The sequence below is a fragment of the Culex quinquefasciatus genome, chromosome 1 (genome assembly GCF_015732765.1).
Source record: "Culex quinquefasciatus strain JHB chromosome 1, VPISU_Cqui_1.0_pri_paternal, whole genome shotgun sequence".
Taxonomy (NCBI): Eukaryota; Metazoa; Arthropoda; class Insecta; order Diptera; family Culicidae; genus Culex; species Culex quinquefasciatus.
This window is the reverse complement of record NC_051861.1, coordinates 13,052,978-13,068,601: the sequence shown is the minus strand read 5'-3', so window position 1 is coordinate 13,068,601 and position 15,624 is coordinate 13,052,978. Positions and strand designations below refer to the sequence as shown.

Below are 15,624 nucleotides of genomic sequence, written 5' to 3'. Positions count from 1 at the left end.
GTCACTCACTTGAAAAATAATCCCGAAACATGTGAAAAATTAGCAAGCCCCATCAAAAAAACAAACGCGCCAAGTCTTTTGACGCTTGAATTTTGACGACCCATTCCAATCGAAGACTGAAAAAAATCGAGCGAGAAGCGAAGGCAAATAAAGAACCATCAATGCCACCAGCAGCGCCTGTTGGAGTGAGCCAGTGATGCCAGGAAATTTTCTCTATAAATGACCCAAAAGAGCACTGAAAGAAAAAAGAACTAAGCTGAAAATAGGAAAATGGGCGTGGCCCAATGCATTCTCAACTGATTAGAATGCATTTGGGAAATATTTTTTTAAATGCTTGTAAAAGGAATAGCATAACTTTTAATTAAAGTGAAAATGAACAGAAATGTTCACAAAAAGTTGCTCTACTCGTTGGTGTACTTTGTTATAGTAAATTTCAAGGAACTCTCCAGATTATCCAGCATTATTCAAACACGACCGCTTATTAGGCTTAAAATGGGTATATTTCCCCTATTGCCTATTGCGAGATAAAGTCACGTTTCTCCTTCGCTTCAACTGACAGGAGGTTAAAGCCGCCGAACTTACGCAATGTACAAATCAGCAAGTTGAACTGAAATTCAGCGTTGATTTGGCTGTTTTTCCAAAAATTCGACTGAAATCTCTGGTCGTATCAGCGCGCGTGAACTCTAATTATTGACGCCCGTGATGATACTATCAGAAACAAACATAAACTAAACATGATAAATGTGAATTAAAATGCTAGAAATGTAAGCATTCCCATCTCGCATCGACCTCACCAATCTGCCTGAAATTATCAGCGATTGTTAGTACACATCTGGAGTTTTTTTTTTTTTTTTTTTCAAAAATCAAATTAAATTATTCGCTCTACAGCATTGCCTTGGCGTTCTCGATTGCGAGATTCCTACTCGAAACTAGGTGTCCGAAGGCTTGATTGTTGAGGCAATTGCAAACCTCTTTTTACACCTTAGTTTCCATCCACCCCGGGATTCGAACTGACGACCTTTGGATTGTGAGTCCAACTGCCTACCAGCGACTCCACCAGGACAGGACCCAGGGAGACGACTCCTACACCTGGACTGAGCTAACGACCTAACCTTTTTAGGTTAGTCCGGGGCCAACATTTACTTCCCGTCCGACGGAAGGCGTGATCAGACAAATCTCGTCTCAAAATTTGCCACCAGGACCTTCTGGGATCGAACCCAGGCCGACTGGGTGAGAGGCTTTTTTTTTTTAAAAAAGGGTCCAATAAACCAAATTTCCAGTTTTTGCATTTTGGGTGTTTTTGAAACCGCCTTGAGTCAGGGGTATTAAAAAACACCCAAAAATCAATTACTGAAAATTTGGTTTATTGGACCTTTTTCAAAAAAAAAACCTCAGATATAAAACTAGAATCTGACCAAAATATGTGCACTCTAGGTCAACGGGAAGTGGGGCGAATCGGGACAGAAATTTTCATGGTTCAAAAAACGTCAAAAATATTAACAAGGCTGTAACTTGGGCAAACCTTAAACTAAATTTCAAAATTCAAAATGCATCTGAAAGGGCATAAAAACCCAGGTTAAATCTAAAGCGAGTTATTGGCATTTTAGTTAAAACATAGCACAATTTTTAAACTCAAATAAAAAAGTGTTCCATCCAGATATCAACTTGGTTCGACCTGGAGCTTGTAAGGGAGATCTGGGACTACAATCTGAGACTGATAACGCTTTGGGTAAGGCAGTTTAACACATAAAACAGACACTGTTTCTTTTAGTGAATGTTTTGGTTGGAAATTTTTGCTCGGGGGACCCCTTAGATCCCATTTTCTGGTGATAATTGTATCATATTCGTGTTCCTGAGACAATTTCACGGTAGAAACATGCATAAAAATGTTTATTTCCATCCATTTTAACTCTTAAAAAAATAAAGTTCTAAAAAATTAAGAAGTTGCTTTTTTCCTGGTTTCATCTAGTATCCTTGGAAACGAACTTGATTTTTAATAAAAAATTGAACATTTTTTGAACTTAAATTTTTTAAGGGTAAAAATGGATGAAAATAACCATTTTTAGGCATGTTTCTACTAAGCCCTTTCAGATGCATATTGAATTTTGAAATTAAGTTAAGGTTTGTCCAAGTTACAGCCTTTTTTATGTATGAGCAACATTCTACGAAATCGGCCGATTTCGACATTTTTTTTTGTATTTTTTATTTGGCTCAAACTTTGTGGGGTCTTCCCTATGACTAAAAAAACTATTTTGTGTTATTGGTTCACCCACACAAGTCTCCATACAATTTTGGATGCTGTCCATGCAAAAATGGTACGTACACGTACATATTCAAACAGCTGTAACTTTTGAATGAATTTTCTGATCAATTTGGTGTCTTCGGCAAAGTTGTAGGTATTGTTGAGGACTAATGAGAAAAAAATGGTACACGGAAAAAATTGCAGATTTTTTAATAAACTTTTTTTTTCACAAAAACTCAGTTTCTTAAAATACGTATTTTTTGATTTTCAAGATTTTTTGATATGTTTTAGGGGACAAAATCCCGCAACTTTTGAGCCATAGAGAAACATGGTCAAAAAATCTGCCGACGAGCTATGAATTTTTGAAAAAATAGTGAGTTTTGGAAAAAATCGAAATTTTATTCAAAAACAAATTTGACGTATTTTTTTATGTAAAATATAATTTACAATCTAAAAGTACTTCACAATTATTTTGATAAAAGGGCTCCGTTTCAAGATATAGCCACCGAAAGTTTGATTTTGGCGAAATATTTGTAGTTTTTCGATTTTTAAAAATAGTGACCATGAGTGACCATTTCTAAAAATATATTTTTTTAAAGTTCAGAAAATTTGCTGTAAAATTGTCTAAGAGACATTGAAGATTGGACCTCTGGTTACTAAGATACAGCGGCTTTAAGAAAAAGAAACACGAAAATTGATTTTTTTTAAGCCTCACCCAAACAACCCACCATATTTTAATGTCGATATATCAGCAACTAATGGTCCGATTTTCAATGTTAAAACATGAAACATAGGTACGTGAAATTTTCCGATCTTTTCGAAAAAAAAAATTAAAAAAAAAATAAATCAAGACTAGCATTTTAATGGGCGTAATTTTCAATGTTTAGCCTTTTTAAAATGTTAGTCTTGATTAAAAAAAAGTCTAAATATTTTTTTCAAAAAGATCGGAAAATTTCACGACTGTTTCATGTTTTAACATTGAAAATCGGACCATTAGTTGCTGATATATCGATACTAAAATATGATGGGTTGTTCCCTGGGCTTTGTCATAATGAGTGTCATAGGTTTGATGCTTGTTTGGCAAAGAGTATGATTTGATTCGATGTGGAATTAAAATCGATGTGTTCAGTATATTGCTGAAGCTTCCATTTTTACACATGGACACCACTTCATGCTGCGAGAACCCACTTTGGCGTAGTCTCAGGGCTTAATCGATGGCCGGTAAGCTGTCATCGAGACAAGGAGGTTCTCTGATAGTGGAAATATCACATTTGTACAACTAACCGCTACATATGTGATTTTTCCCTATCTTAATGTGGGTGTCAGGTTAGGATGCGGGCTTAAAAAAATAGTGTTTGTAGAATTTAGGATTTTAACTATAAATATCAACTTTTTATACTTTGCCTTTAGTTATTTAGGGACAAAATTAGTAACAGTGAATTTAGTAATTCTATCAGAATCGGTGATTTTCATTCAAGTAGCATAAAAACCATTCTGATTTGTCAAAATTTCCATAGAGTCTCGATCAATCAATAGTGAAATGATATCGGACTAAATTCGTTGATCTGTTGAACTAACGGTTGTCGGATTATGATTGTATCGACCATTGTTGCGAATCGAGGATCTACTGGAATTCTGACGAACAAATGGTCGTCTCTTTTTCAATTCACGACTTGTAAAATATCAACTCTTTTTTTATTTTGCATTTATTCTAGAGTCAGATCCATACAGCGTCAGTGTTTATTTGGTCGAAGTGTACTAATTCATTGGCAGATCTGGTTCTAGTTGTAATGTATGACAAGACTACTGACGGACGTGACAGGACGAGGGCCCAGTTTAGAGGTTTCGACATCAACGATGTGCGGCTGGATCACCCTCCCAAAAAAAAATATGATGGGTTGTTTTGGTGAGACTAAGAAAACTTCAATTTTCGTGTTTCTTTTTCTTAAAGCGACTGTATCTTATACAATTTTATAGTAAATTTTATGGACTTAAAAAAAAATTTAGAAATGGTCACTCATGGTCACTATTTTTAAAAATCGTAAAACTGCAAATATGTCGCTAAAATCAAACATTCGGTGGATACATCTTGAAAACAGAGCCCTTTATCAAAAAATCCCGCCCGTGTGGATCAATCGGACCGCGCACTGGACTCACAATTCAGAGGTTCTAAAATTCTTTGTGTAAATATGGGTATTCGGCGCCGTCGCTCCGTGCCATACTTTCATATAATTTAGGAGCCCAGGGCGGCGAAGTCCTTGTAGATAAAAGGAAGACACTAGTGGTTGGTACTAGCAATGGTGGCCGACAGCTATAAAGTCAACTTCGTTATCAAAAAATCTGTTAAGTTCTTTTCGATTGCAAATTCCTTTTTTCATTAAAAAATTACGTCAAATTTGTTTTTGAATAAAATTTCGATTTTTTTCAAAAATCACTATTTTTTTCAAAAATTCATAACTCGGCGGCAGATTTTTTGACCATATTTCTCTATGGCTCAAATGCTGCGGTTTTTTGTCCCCTAAAACATATAAAAAAATCTTGAAAATCAAAAAATACACATTTTGGGAAATTGAGTTTTTGTGAAAAAAGTTTATTAAAAATTCTGCCAATTTTTTTTCCGTGTACCATTTTTTTTAATAGTCCTCAAGAATATCTACAACGTTGCCGAAGACACCAAATTGATCAGAAAATTCACTCAAAAGTTACAGCTGTTTGAATATTTACGTACCATTTTTGTATGGACAGCAGCCAAAATTGTATGGAGACTTGTATGGGTGAACAAATGACACAAAAAAGCTTATTTGGTTATAGGGAAGGCCCCCACAAAGTTTGAGCCAAATCGAAAAATACAAATAAAATCCATTTCCGGTTTTGGTAGAGAATTGTTCGTATGCCGTTTTTGAACCATGAATCTTTCTGTCCCGATTTGCCCCACTTCCCGTTGAGTGCTCATATTTTGTCTAGATTCTAGTTTTATATGTACAAACAATCGCTGAAAATTTTAGGGAGATTGGTGAAGTCCAAACAACGTCCTATACAAAGGGGGATGCCTTGTTCGTGGACTCGATCTTAAGTTTTTCGTAGAACATTGGGCATTAGATGGTTAAAAGCAGCGCTTAAATTTACCATAATTTCACTGCCGGCCAGCGGGTATTGGCCGGATCGCCTGGAATCAAAATTACTAACCTTCTGTCCAACCCCGTCCCCACTCTCCCCCCCCCGCAGGTCCACGAGTACCTCCGCACGAAGCTGTGCTCGCTGTACGAGAACGACTGCATCTTCGACAAGTTCGAGTGCTGCTGGAACGGCAACGACAGCTCGATCATGACCGGCAGCTACAACAACTTCTTCCGCGTGTTCGACCGCAACAGCAAGAAGGACGTGACGCTCGAGGCGTCCCGCGACATCATCAAGCCGAAGACGGTGCTGAAGCCGCGGAAGGTGTGCACCGGCGGCAAGCGGAAAAAGGACGAAATCAGCGTCGACTGTTTGGACTTTAACAAGAAGATCCTGCACACGGCCTGGCACCCGCTCGAGAACATCATCGCCGTCGCCGCCACCAATAATCTATTTATATTTCAGGATAAGTTTTAGCTAATCGTAAGCGTAGTAGTAATTATTATTGTCAAAAAACAATTATAAATGTGTTTAGGTTGAAAAAGAGGAGGCAGAAGCGGAACCGGAAGCGCAGAGCAGGAGCGAGCGAGAAGGATTACGAATCAAGAGTGAGGTGGAAGGGTGAGTGAGAGTTCTAGGAGGAGGAATTTGAAGCGATTTGAGGTGAAGTAAGGGAGGGAAACTAATCCAGTAGTATATTTCGAATAAAAAGAGAGAAAAGCTGAAAGGGCGCGAGTGCGGGGAGGGTAAATTGAGAGGGGTTCAAAACGATGTGAAAAGCTTTTTATAATATACCATACAATAGAGGAGAAAACTTAAACTAAAAAAAACACACACAGCAAATAAAAAGAGAAAGAGGGGAAGTTAAAAAAGAAAAAAAATATTCAAAAAAACAATTATTATTGCTATTATCCTTAATTAATAAACGAAAGTAACGAAAAAAAAAGCAAGGATAAAAGAAACAAACACACGCAACAGAGCTAAAAGTGCATAATTGAAGCAGAAAGTGCATTTTTTTTTTTGTGGTGGGATGAAAGGGTTCGAGTGAAAGATTTGTTGCAAGCGAGTGGGAGCGCGTGTGAAAGAGTGTAAGCTTAAAGCAGGAACTAGATGAACAGCAGCAGCAGTTTAAAAAAACGTAAGGAAGCGCGATTACGATTATTGTATCAATTAAATGATAGTTTAGTCTTAAATTTGATCATCCCGCGTTGCGCATCCATAATCATCATCGCATCAAATGTTGCTGTTCAACAGCAGCGACCCATCATCATCATCATCAGTTTTTATTATTAATTACAGAATTACGTATCAATTAGGCCGCGCGCGCGAGTTCGAGAGATTAAAAGAAAGACGAAGGGGTGAAACACACAAAACACAATACACACACAATAGGAACAACAAAGGAGAAAACAAAGTAAATCATAATGCTATCTAATTAAAATAGAAAACAAACAAAAAAACAACAAAGTTAGAACTAAGCGTCAAGAAGAAGGGTTGATAAAAGCGCATGCAAAAGAGAGAAAGTATGCAAAATAAAAGAATCAAAAAAAGCATTGGCGAAAAACTACACCTAAATGAGAAAAAGGCTACACAAAAAAAAATCACACACACGCAAGACAAACAAAAAAGAGAAAATAAGAATAAAAAAGTGTACACTAACTTGTTGCATTCATTATTACTATTATAGATTATTGAAAAGGTATTTGACCGATTGGCAGAGTAAGCGAGAATGGAAAATCTTTTTTTTTAGTGAGAGGAAAAAAAACAAACACATTCGGACAACAAACAAAGTTTAAAAAAAAATCAAGCATTCGAAGTTGGCATAAGAAGATTAACAATAACAAAAAAAAGGTTAAGAAAACCAGCTCGCCACGAGCTGGAAGCGGTCTAGGAAGTGAGAGCGAGCGAGCGAGAGAGAGAGAAAAAAGGGGGCCATCATTCGCCGGTGGTCGACCGAAACGCGCTTTTGTTGGAACAAAACAAAGAAACAACAAACAAAACAAACAAAAAAAAGAACAATAATCCTACCCGGTGTTGTGCAGTTATTTGTTGATTGGTTCCGAAAGCCCTGCGTTGTCGTTTGATTCAATATTGAAAAAATAAAAAAAAGTGCGTCCGCACCGAGATTTGTTCAATTTGTTATTTTATTTTGTTATTGAAACTAAAATGCTGATACGGAGCTCGGAAGGAAGCTGAAAAGGTACAGAAAAGAATACTTAATCTTAAAACGAAGAATCTTAATATTTAAAGAACAGATTTGGATTTTTTTTTTTTAAAAGGTCCAATAAACCAAATTTTCAGTTTTTGCTTTTTGGATGTTTTTGAAACCGCCTTGAGTCAGTGGTATTAAAAAACACCCAAAAAGCAAAAACTGAAAATTTGGTTTTAAACCTTAAAAAAAACCCAAAGATTTTATTTTTTGCTTAAAATGAAGCAAACCAGAGCGATAAGCCTAACAATTATGATTAATATGTATGACAAAAACATTAAAATAATTTAAATTTAAAACAAAAATTTATAAACTAAGAAATTAAATTAAAAAAAAGATAAAGTTAGAAATATTAAAAAACAAAATTCATAACTTGGAAAATTAACAAAAATCCAATATTAAAAAGAAAGAAAAAAATCTAAAAATTCAGTCATTAATATAAGATTTTCATAATAAAAAAAAGGTGGAACTTTCAAATTCAATTCAAAGGAGAATGGGCAAATTTGGTCCAAGGATGTACACGAACGGGACCAAATTTTTTCGAAAGATCTCACCGAGACATGAAAAAAGTCTTCTGGACCAACTCTCTAAACCCCGGGGTTCAAAAGTTACAAGTTGTTGAAGTTTGAGCATTTTGGGTTAAAATGTACAAGAAATCGTATTTTTGCTATTTCTAAAATTTTATAAAATCTCTGTTTCATTATGGATTTTGATTTTCTTGACTTCATTCGACGCGTATCAGCAAAAACTATGAGTTCTGATATGTCCTAGCATGATTGAAACATGATTTCTCTTGTTTTTATCCGTTTGAACCGTTTGTGCAAGAGGCATCCCATTGAAACAAGTCGAAACTTCAAGGTTTTGAAACCGGATCCGACCCAGACTGCTTCAGTGAGTATGGAAGGCTTGAGTGCAATGTTGTAACAACTTATTGGGATGGTCTGAGTCATCCGAGAACTCCTTGGAGTTGAGACCGGTGAGTCTACCGCCGTAACAAGCAAGATGTCGGCGGTTTTTGACAATGGATCATACCCGCATGGCTTCAGTGAGTATGGTAGACTACTATGCTGATGTGTTGGAGTGTCCTGGGTTCTCCTATGACTCCTGAAGTTAAGATCTGTGGGTCTACTACCGTAATAATCCAAATGTCGACCGGTTTTGACAACGGAACATACCCGCATAGCTTCAGTGAGTGTGGTAGACTACTTTGCTTATCTGTTAGGATGTCTTGGGTCATCCAAGGACTTCCTGGAGTTATGATCAGTAGGTCTACGGCTGTTAAAGGACTCCTGGAATGGTCCAGAACACCCCAACCTAACAGCAATACAGTCTGCCATACTCACTGAATCTTTGCGGTTATGATGCGCGGTTAAAAATCATCGACCTTTTCTTGTTACAGTGACCCAAATATCTAAACTCCAGGGAGTCCTAGGATGACCAAAGACATCCCAACACATCAAAAAGCAGTCTACCATACTGTCTGAAGCTATGCGTGTATGTTCCGGGGTCAAAAATCGTCGACCTCTTGCTTGTTACGGCTGTAGCTCCACAGATCATAACTCCAGGAGTCCTTGGATGACCCAAGACATCCTAACAGATAAGCAAAGTAGTCTACCGCACTCACTGAAGCTATGCGGGTATGTTCCGTTGTCAAAACCGGTCGACATTTGGATTGTTACGGTAGTAGACCCACAGATCTTAACTTCAGGAGTCCTAGGAGAACCCAGGACACTCCAACACATCAGCATAGTAGTCTACCATACTCACTAAAGCCATGCGGGTATGATCCGTTGTCAAAAACCGCCGACATCTTGCTTGTTACGGCGGTAGACTCACCGGTCTCAACTCCAAGGAGTTCTCGGATGACTCAGACCATCCCAATAAGTTGTTACAACATTGCACTCAAGCCTTCCATACTCACTGAAGCAGTCTGGGTCGGATCCGGTTTCAAAACCTTGAAGTTTCGACTTGTTTCAATGGGATGCCTCTTGCACAAACGGTTCAAACGGATAAAAACAAGAGAAATCATGTTTCAATCATGCTAGGACATATCAGAACTCATAGTTTTTGCTGATACGCGTCGAATGAAGTCAAGAAAATCAAAATCCATAATGAAACAGAGATTTTATAAATGATTTTAGAAATAGCAAAAATACGATTTTTTGTACATTTTAACCCAAAATGCTCAAACTTCAACAACTTGTAACTTTTGAACCCCGGGGTTTAGAGAGTTGGTCCAGAAGACTTTTTTTCATGTCTCGGCGAGATCTTTCGAAAAAAGTTGGTCCCGTTCGTGTACATCCTTGGACCAGCTCCCATACAAATTTGCCCATTCTCCTTTGAAAATTTTAAGTACAGTACTTGTTTGGTATCTGGGCGTTGTTTAACTGGGTTGCAGTGTAACTGGGCGCTCGATAACCGGGCTGTTGCTCACTTCAAATCGGGGGGATGGCAACCCTATTCCGACCAAAGCAAACTGACAACAGTCGATATTAGCACGGTTGTCAAATGAGAGCCCACAACAAAAGCACTAGCTGTCAAATGGTAGCCCATAACAAATCATTGTTTGGGGTTTTGATTTTCAAATTTCCCGCAATTGAAACGATAAATACCTGAAAAAACACGTGAATTGTGTTGCTGATGGCAAATTATTTCATATCCTTGGAGATTCCTTCCCAATATTGGCTGAAAATTCATATCGAATAAGTAATTTTCCTGTTTATTTCTTTTTTGCTTTTTTTCTTTTCGTCGATCAAACAGTGCGCCTGTACACTGAGAATCGGCATTACACATTTTTCAGTTTGGTTTTACACATTTGCATGGGACTTTTGAGTTTAACCAGGATAACATACTTCGTGTTACCAAAGTAATATGTATAATACTGATTATCAGTGTTTGTTACCTGAACTTCCAAGATGGCGGTTTCTTCGCTACCCCCTGCTTCAAATGCAGACAAACGTCAAAAAACAAAAACAAACCATAATAATTGCCCCTCGGTTGCAAAACAAGTGCTATAATTTTTTTTTGTGAAATTTCAAGTTACAAATAAGGGAAATTTGGAAAATAAGCTCAAGACATAAATTCAAGTTTAAAAAACATAATATATTGGTGGCCCCCTCGGTATTTTATGTTAAGCTCAGTTAGCGAGCAGCATTCGGTAACTGGGCTACGTTCTCAGCCCGTACTGTAATTGAAATTCCAAACATAAACATTTTTAAATCAAGGAATTTGTTAATATTTTGTGCTTTTCCTGGGGCATTTAAGAATTTAACAATTTAAACAATTGAAAAATTTATTAATTTTATATTTTTTTCTTTAAAAATTAAAATTTAAGAATTGGGTACTAAAGCTCTATGTCAATTTTTATGTACAACGGTAAAAACACGATTAAAAACCATTTCTGATCACTTTTTTTCATTTTAACGCATTTTTTTTACATTGCAACTGTTTAATACTATGTGTCTAGTTTTGTAATGAAATTTGATGTTTTGCAACCCTGACAACTAACCCTAGACAAGAATAAGTGTACTTACCCTAGTTACCTAACACACCTGTAAAACACACATAAATTACATGCAAACACACAACATACCAACTTGTAAACCCTACACCAAACATGTAAATACCTACAGACAAAACGACACAAATTGTACAGACATACACAAACCCCAAAACCAGCACCACTGCTACGCGAGATCTGTCATCTCGGCGCAGCATAACAGATGAAAACACAAAACATAATTGCAATAAAACTTAAGTCTACAACGAACCGTCGCGGAGTTCAGTTCGCGTCACAGTAAAAGCGGTAATTTTACTTGAACCAAGTCCGAAATACTAACGCGCGGGAGTGATTAGTGGGAGGAGGATCCATGCAAGAAGAGCGGAATAAAGGAAAAGGAGTGGAAGGAACATGCAGCAGGAGTGAAGGAAGTGCGTGCAAGGAAAAGGAAGATTCTGGGGGAAGTGAATTGTTTGGGGACACAGGCCGTCGGTGATCCGGGACGGCCGAAACTTGTGTCCAGTGCGTGGACATAATTTGGTCCTTCGAACCGGATCGAAGAGACTACCAGTGCCGGTGTGGAACCAAGTCCGCCGGAGTGTGAAAACCCCGTCGTCGCACGGGTAACAAAAGTGTCCCCGAAGAACAAAGTGCCCCAGAACAAAATGGCCAAAAGTGCGCGGAACGAGCGTCCCCAGTGACCATTTTGTGCCCGAATGAAAATGGTGGGAATCGGGACAAGATTTCTCCACCATCACCAGCAAAGTGCATCGAGTGAAAGTGTTCGTAGTGACGACGACAAACAGCAGTGCGTTCACCAACACTTGCTCGGTCTGTTTACGTTCCACACACGCAAGAAGCATAGCCCACGGTGGGTCAAATCGGCAGTTTTGTGAAAAAATAAAAGTGCAAAAAAGTTTTCGCGAAACATTTAGCAAAATTTCTGGACACATTTACCGGAAGTTTGCGTGCGCGTGTGTGACCGGAAGTGACGTCACGAAGGCAAAATGGCAGAAGAATTGGTGCAGCGGAAGTCGATCTTGCTTGACTCTCTTGTCATACTGGAGCGTTCTGCAGTTTGCGGACCGGAAGTGATCCTGACGGAGCAACCGGAAGTGTGGGAGAAGCAGCTGGAAGAGGTGTACAACCGGTACTTCGACATCGTGGCCAGGCTTGAGGTGATGACGTCAGCCAACCTGAAGCTGGAACGGATGGAGTTCGACGGCAAGTACTACGCTCTTTCTGCCCACATTTTGAACTCGTTGGTACTTCCGCCGCTGCCCACGTTGCCTTGTAATGCTGCAGCGCAACCTTTTGCGCAACCCCACGGCGGTTCCTCAGCCGCCGCTTCTCGCCGTTTTGTCGCCGCTGTCAGCACAGCACAGTTCCTCCTCCGAATCTATGCCAACCTCGTCGATTCCTGTTGCGCCAAAACCGGAAGCGCAGCCAACAAGTGGTCCCTCAACCGCTTTGCAAACCCGGAAGTCAACCAGGCGACACCGGAAGCCCAATTATTCGACACCTGCTGCGCCAAAGCAGACAGTTCCAGCTCAAGCAAGTTCCCGCTCCAAGCCATCAATGAAGCCTGTCGCTCCTACAGTGACAGCAGAAGCGAAGCCAGCAAGCAGTTTGTCGGCAGCCATCCCACGCGACGGGAAGCTGACGAAGCCGTGCGCCAAGCGCGGCAGCAACCATCTCCGCCTGAGTCCGGACATCCGTAAGCCACTTTCCCATGGGACGGATCCGGTAAGTCGAACCAGTTCAAACCCAAGCTACTTGCGATCGCCCAACCAATCCTCCTACGAATGTTCCGGCACGCACTGCCGATCGTGCAGCGAGAAGCACGACTCTGTCCCACGCGAACCAATCGCAAGCCATTCCCACTATGTCCGGCCAGAAACAGTGCCAAGTTTCTCGGCATTCTCGGTCCGCTTCGTGTCCTCACGTCCATCAAGAGCGTTACGCTCGCTGCTTGTTGGACAATGCGCCTCGAGTCCTGACTCGGGCTTTCCCCAAACGCGAAGAGCTGCTCTTGCAGCTGACGGACAACCTACACTACGCTACGCACTCTTACACAATCAAGCTTCCCCACAAGCACATTGCCGAGCGCGCACAGCTCGGGTACGTACGAGAGGTCGTCCGCGTCAAGGTCGATACTCTGCCACAGCGCGTTCTCACGCGTCTACCACTGACGAACTCCGCTCCTACGCTCAGTGCCGGCTTCGAGGACTCTTGTCGCTCGGAATCGGACTTTCTTGAAGAAACCCCTGGCCACAGCATCCAGGTCAACTCCACCACCATCTCGTGCACCAGTTTCCAACCGCTTCCGGTCTGTGCGGACATGTTCCGGCAGATTCTGGTCCGACCTTCGGGCCAGTTGTTCCCGCGAATCTGGTGGCGTGACTCTCTACCGATGAAGGCATTCGAGCTGCAGACCGTCGCACACGGTGTCAGCAATGCCGCTCCGTCAAGCCCCACAAAAGAATCGTACCACACCCAACTGGCCGTGCCAGTTCCACGACGTGAGTCCACCGAGGATCGTCGCATCGTGGCAGATAAGGATAGCCCTCTCAATGTGCCCTGCGAACCCGCTTCAGCAGGATTTCAAGTCCGTCGGCGCACGATGGAACTACGAGAGACCAGCCTACTCCGAGATCTGACCCCAAACCCAACCGTCGCAGCGGTCGGTCTGCACATGGCCGGCTACGAGCTGCTCAAGCTGTCGATTTGGACGATTCAGATCGACAAAACACCACCCGTGCCAAACGGGACAGCACGCGACTGCCAGAAACTCACACGCGATTTCTGCAGTGCCCACCAGTTCGGAATCTCACCAGGCAGATCATCCGGAATCGTCGTTTTCGCCACCTGGGCAGGATCGGACCACCTCGGCTCAGCGAGAGCCATCCACGCCAAGCGTACCGGCCCCGCAAGCATGGTTCTTCCATGGCGGCCGGCCAACACACAATAAACCAAGAAGCAGCGCGCCAAGCTGCAAGGTAGCCAGCACATCGCACGACGCTTTCGCCACCGGACGAAGCGACATTATCACCAACCGCCGTTGCTGTACGGCACGAGTTGCGATGGCGGCCGGCTACACTCACCACGAACACCAACCCGCTGGAGCGGATTCCAGCAACTCGCCACGGTATACGTCGCGCTGGCACAACGACATCCAGCAACTCCGGAGACGTCACATCGTCGTCCAAACACAAGCAGCGTTGTTCGGGTTACAGCGGTCATCACGAGAACCGAAACGACCCAGCGAGCTGTCCTCGCACTCTACCGGTCACGGTGGAGCCTCACGCATCTGCACGTCAGTCGAGTGGACTCCTGGCCTCGCACGGGGAACGAGCCGCCGGCGTGAGATCCGGTCTTCACTCTTTAGAAGAGTCGCCAGTCGAGTGGACTCCTGGCCCAAGCTCGGGGGAATCGAGCGCGTTCCTGGAGCATCTGTAAAGAGGAACAAGGCCTCGCCGTGTGGGTTCGTGGAACCCCGCGGCTGGGACATGATTACAGGCAAGTACCCATTGTGTTCCTCTCTTACCAGACCCTCAGTCGCCCATTCTTTCCAGCAACAACCACACCAGCTGAAGAATGCCGCCCGACAATCCACCAGATCGCCAGAACCGTCAATCCAACCCAGCAGTTGTACGAGGAGCATCTGTAGTCAGCAAAAAGCCTCGTCACGTGGGTCTGGGAGACAAACTGGACCCCGTGACTGAGACTTAACCCAAGTTAAGTACTCGCTTACCGTACCAGCAGCCCCTGCGCTCACCTCTTCTCGTTACAGTTTGCCACCACTTGGACATCTACCGCCGGCTCGACGTCGGCCACTGGAAGCTGTAGCGGGAAAACAACGAAGAAGATGCTTCAACCTGACTACCACAAGTGATCGTCATCTACTTGACCACCACATGTCTCGTCCATATGTGTCGATTCGCGGTTGCGTCCGTGAAAACCCTAATTTCATTGGCGGCCGGAATGTTTAATACTATGTGTCTAGTTTTGTAATGAAATTTGATGTTTTGCAACCCTGACAACTAACCCTAGACAAGAATAAGTGTACTTACCCTAGTTACCTAACACACCTGTAAAACACACATAAATTACATGCAAACACACAACATACCAACTTGTAAACCCTACACCAAACATGTAAATACCTACAGACAAAACGACACAAATTGTACAGACATACACAAACCCCAAAACCAGCACCACTGCTACGCGAGATCTGTCATCTCGGCGCAGCATAACAGATGAAAACACAAAACATAATTGCAATAAAACTTAAGTCTACAACGAACCGTCGCGGAGTTCAGTTCGCGTCACAGTAAAAGCGGTAATTTTACTTGAACCAAGTCCGAAATACTAACGCGCGGGAGTGATTAGTGGGAGGAGGATCCATGCAAGAAGAGCGGAATAAAGGAAAGGAGTGGAAGGAACATGCAGCAGGAGTGAAGGAAGTGCGTGCAAGGAAAAGGAAGATTCTGGGGGAAGTGAATTGTTTGGGGACACAGGCCGTCGGTGATCCGGGACGGCCGAAACTTGTGT

At 41.8% G+C, this 15,624-nt stretch overlaps 1 protein-coding gene across 3 annotated transcripts in view; it reads left to right on the top strand.

The window, feature by feature from the left end:
- Positions 1-7,381, top strand: part of LOC6046290 (protein phosphatase PP2A 55 kDa regulatory subunit) — a 96,810-nt gene extending 89,429 nt beyond the window's left edge. For all 3 annotated transcript variants that reach the window (XM_038248910.1, XM_038248908.1, XM_038248915.1), the window contains one exon: positions 5,468-7,381. In XM_038248910.1, the coding sequence (XP_038104838.1) occupies positions 5,468-5,836 (369 nt within the window). In that variant the 3' untranslated portion in view covers positions 5,837-7,381. The remainder of the gene's footprint in view (positions 1-5,467) is intronic.
- Positions 7,382-15,624: the final 8,243 nt, after the last annotated feature.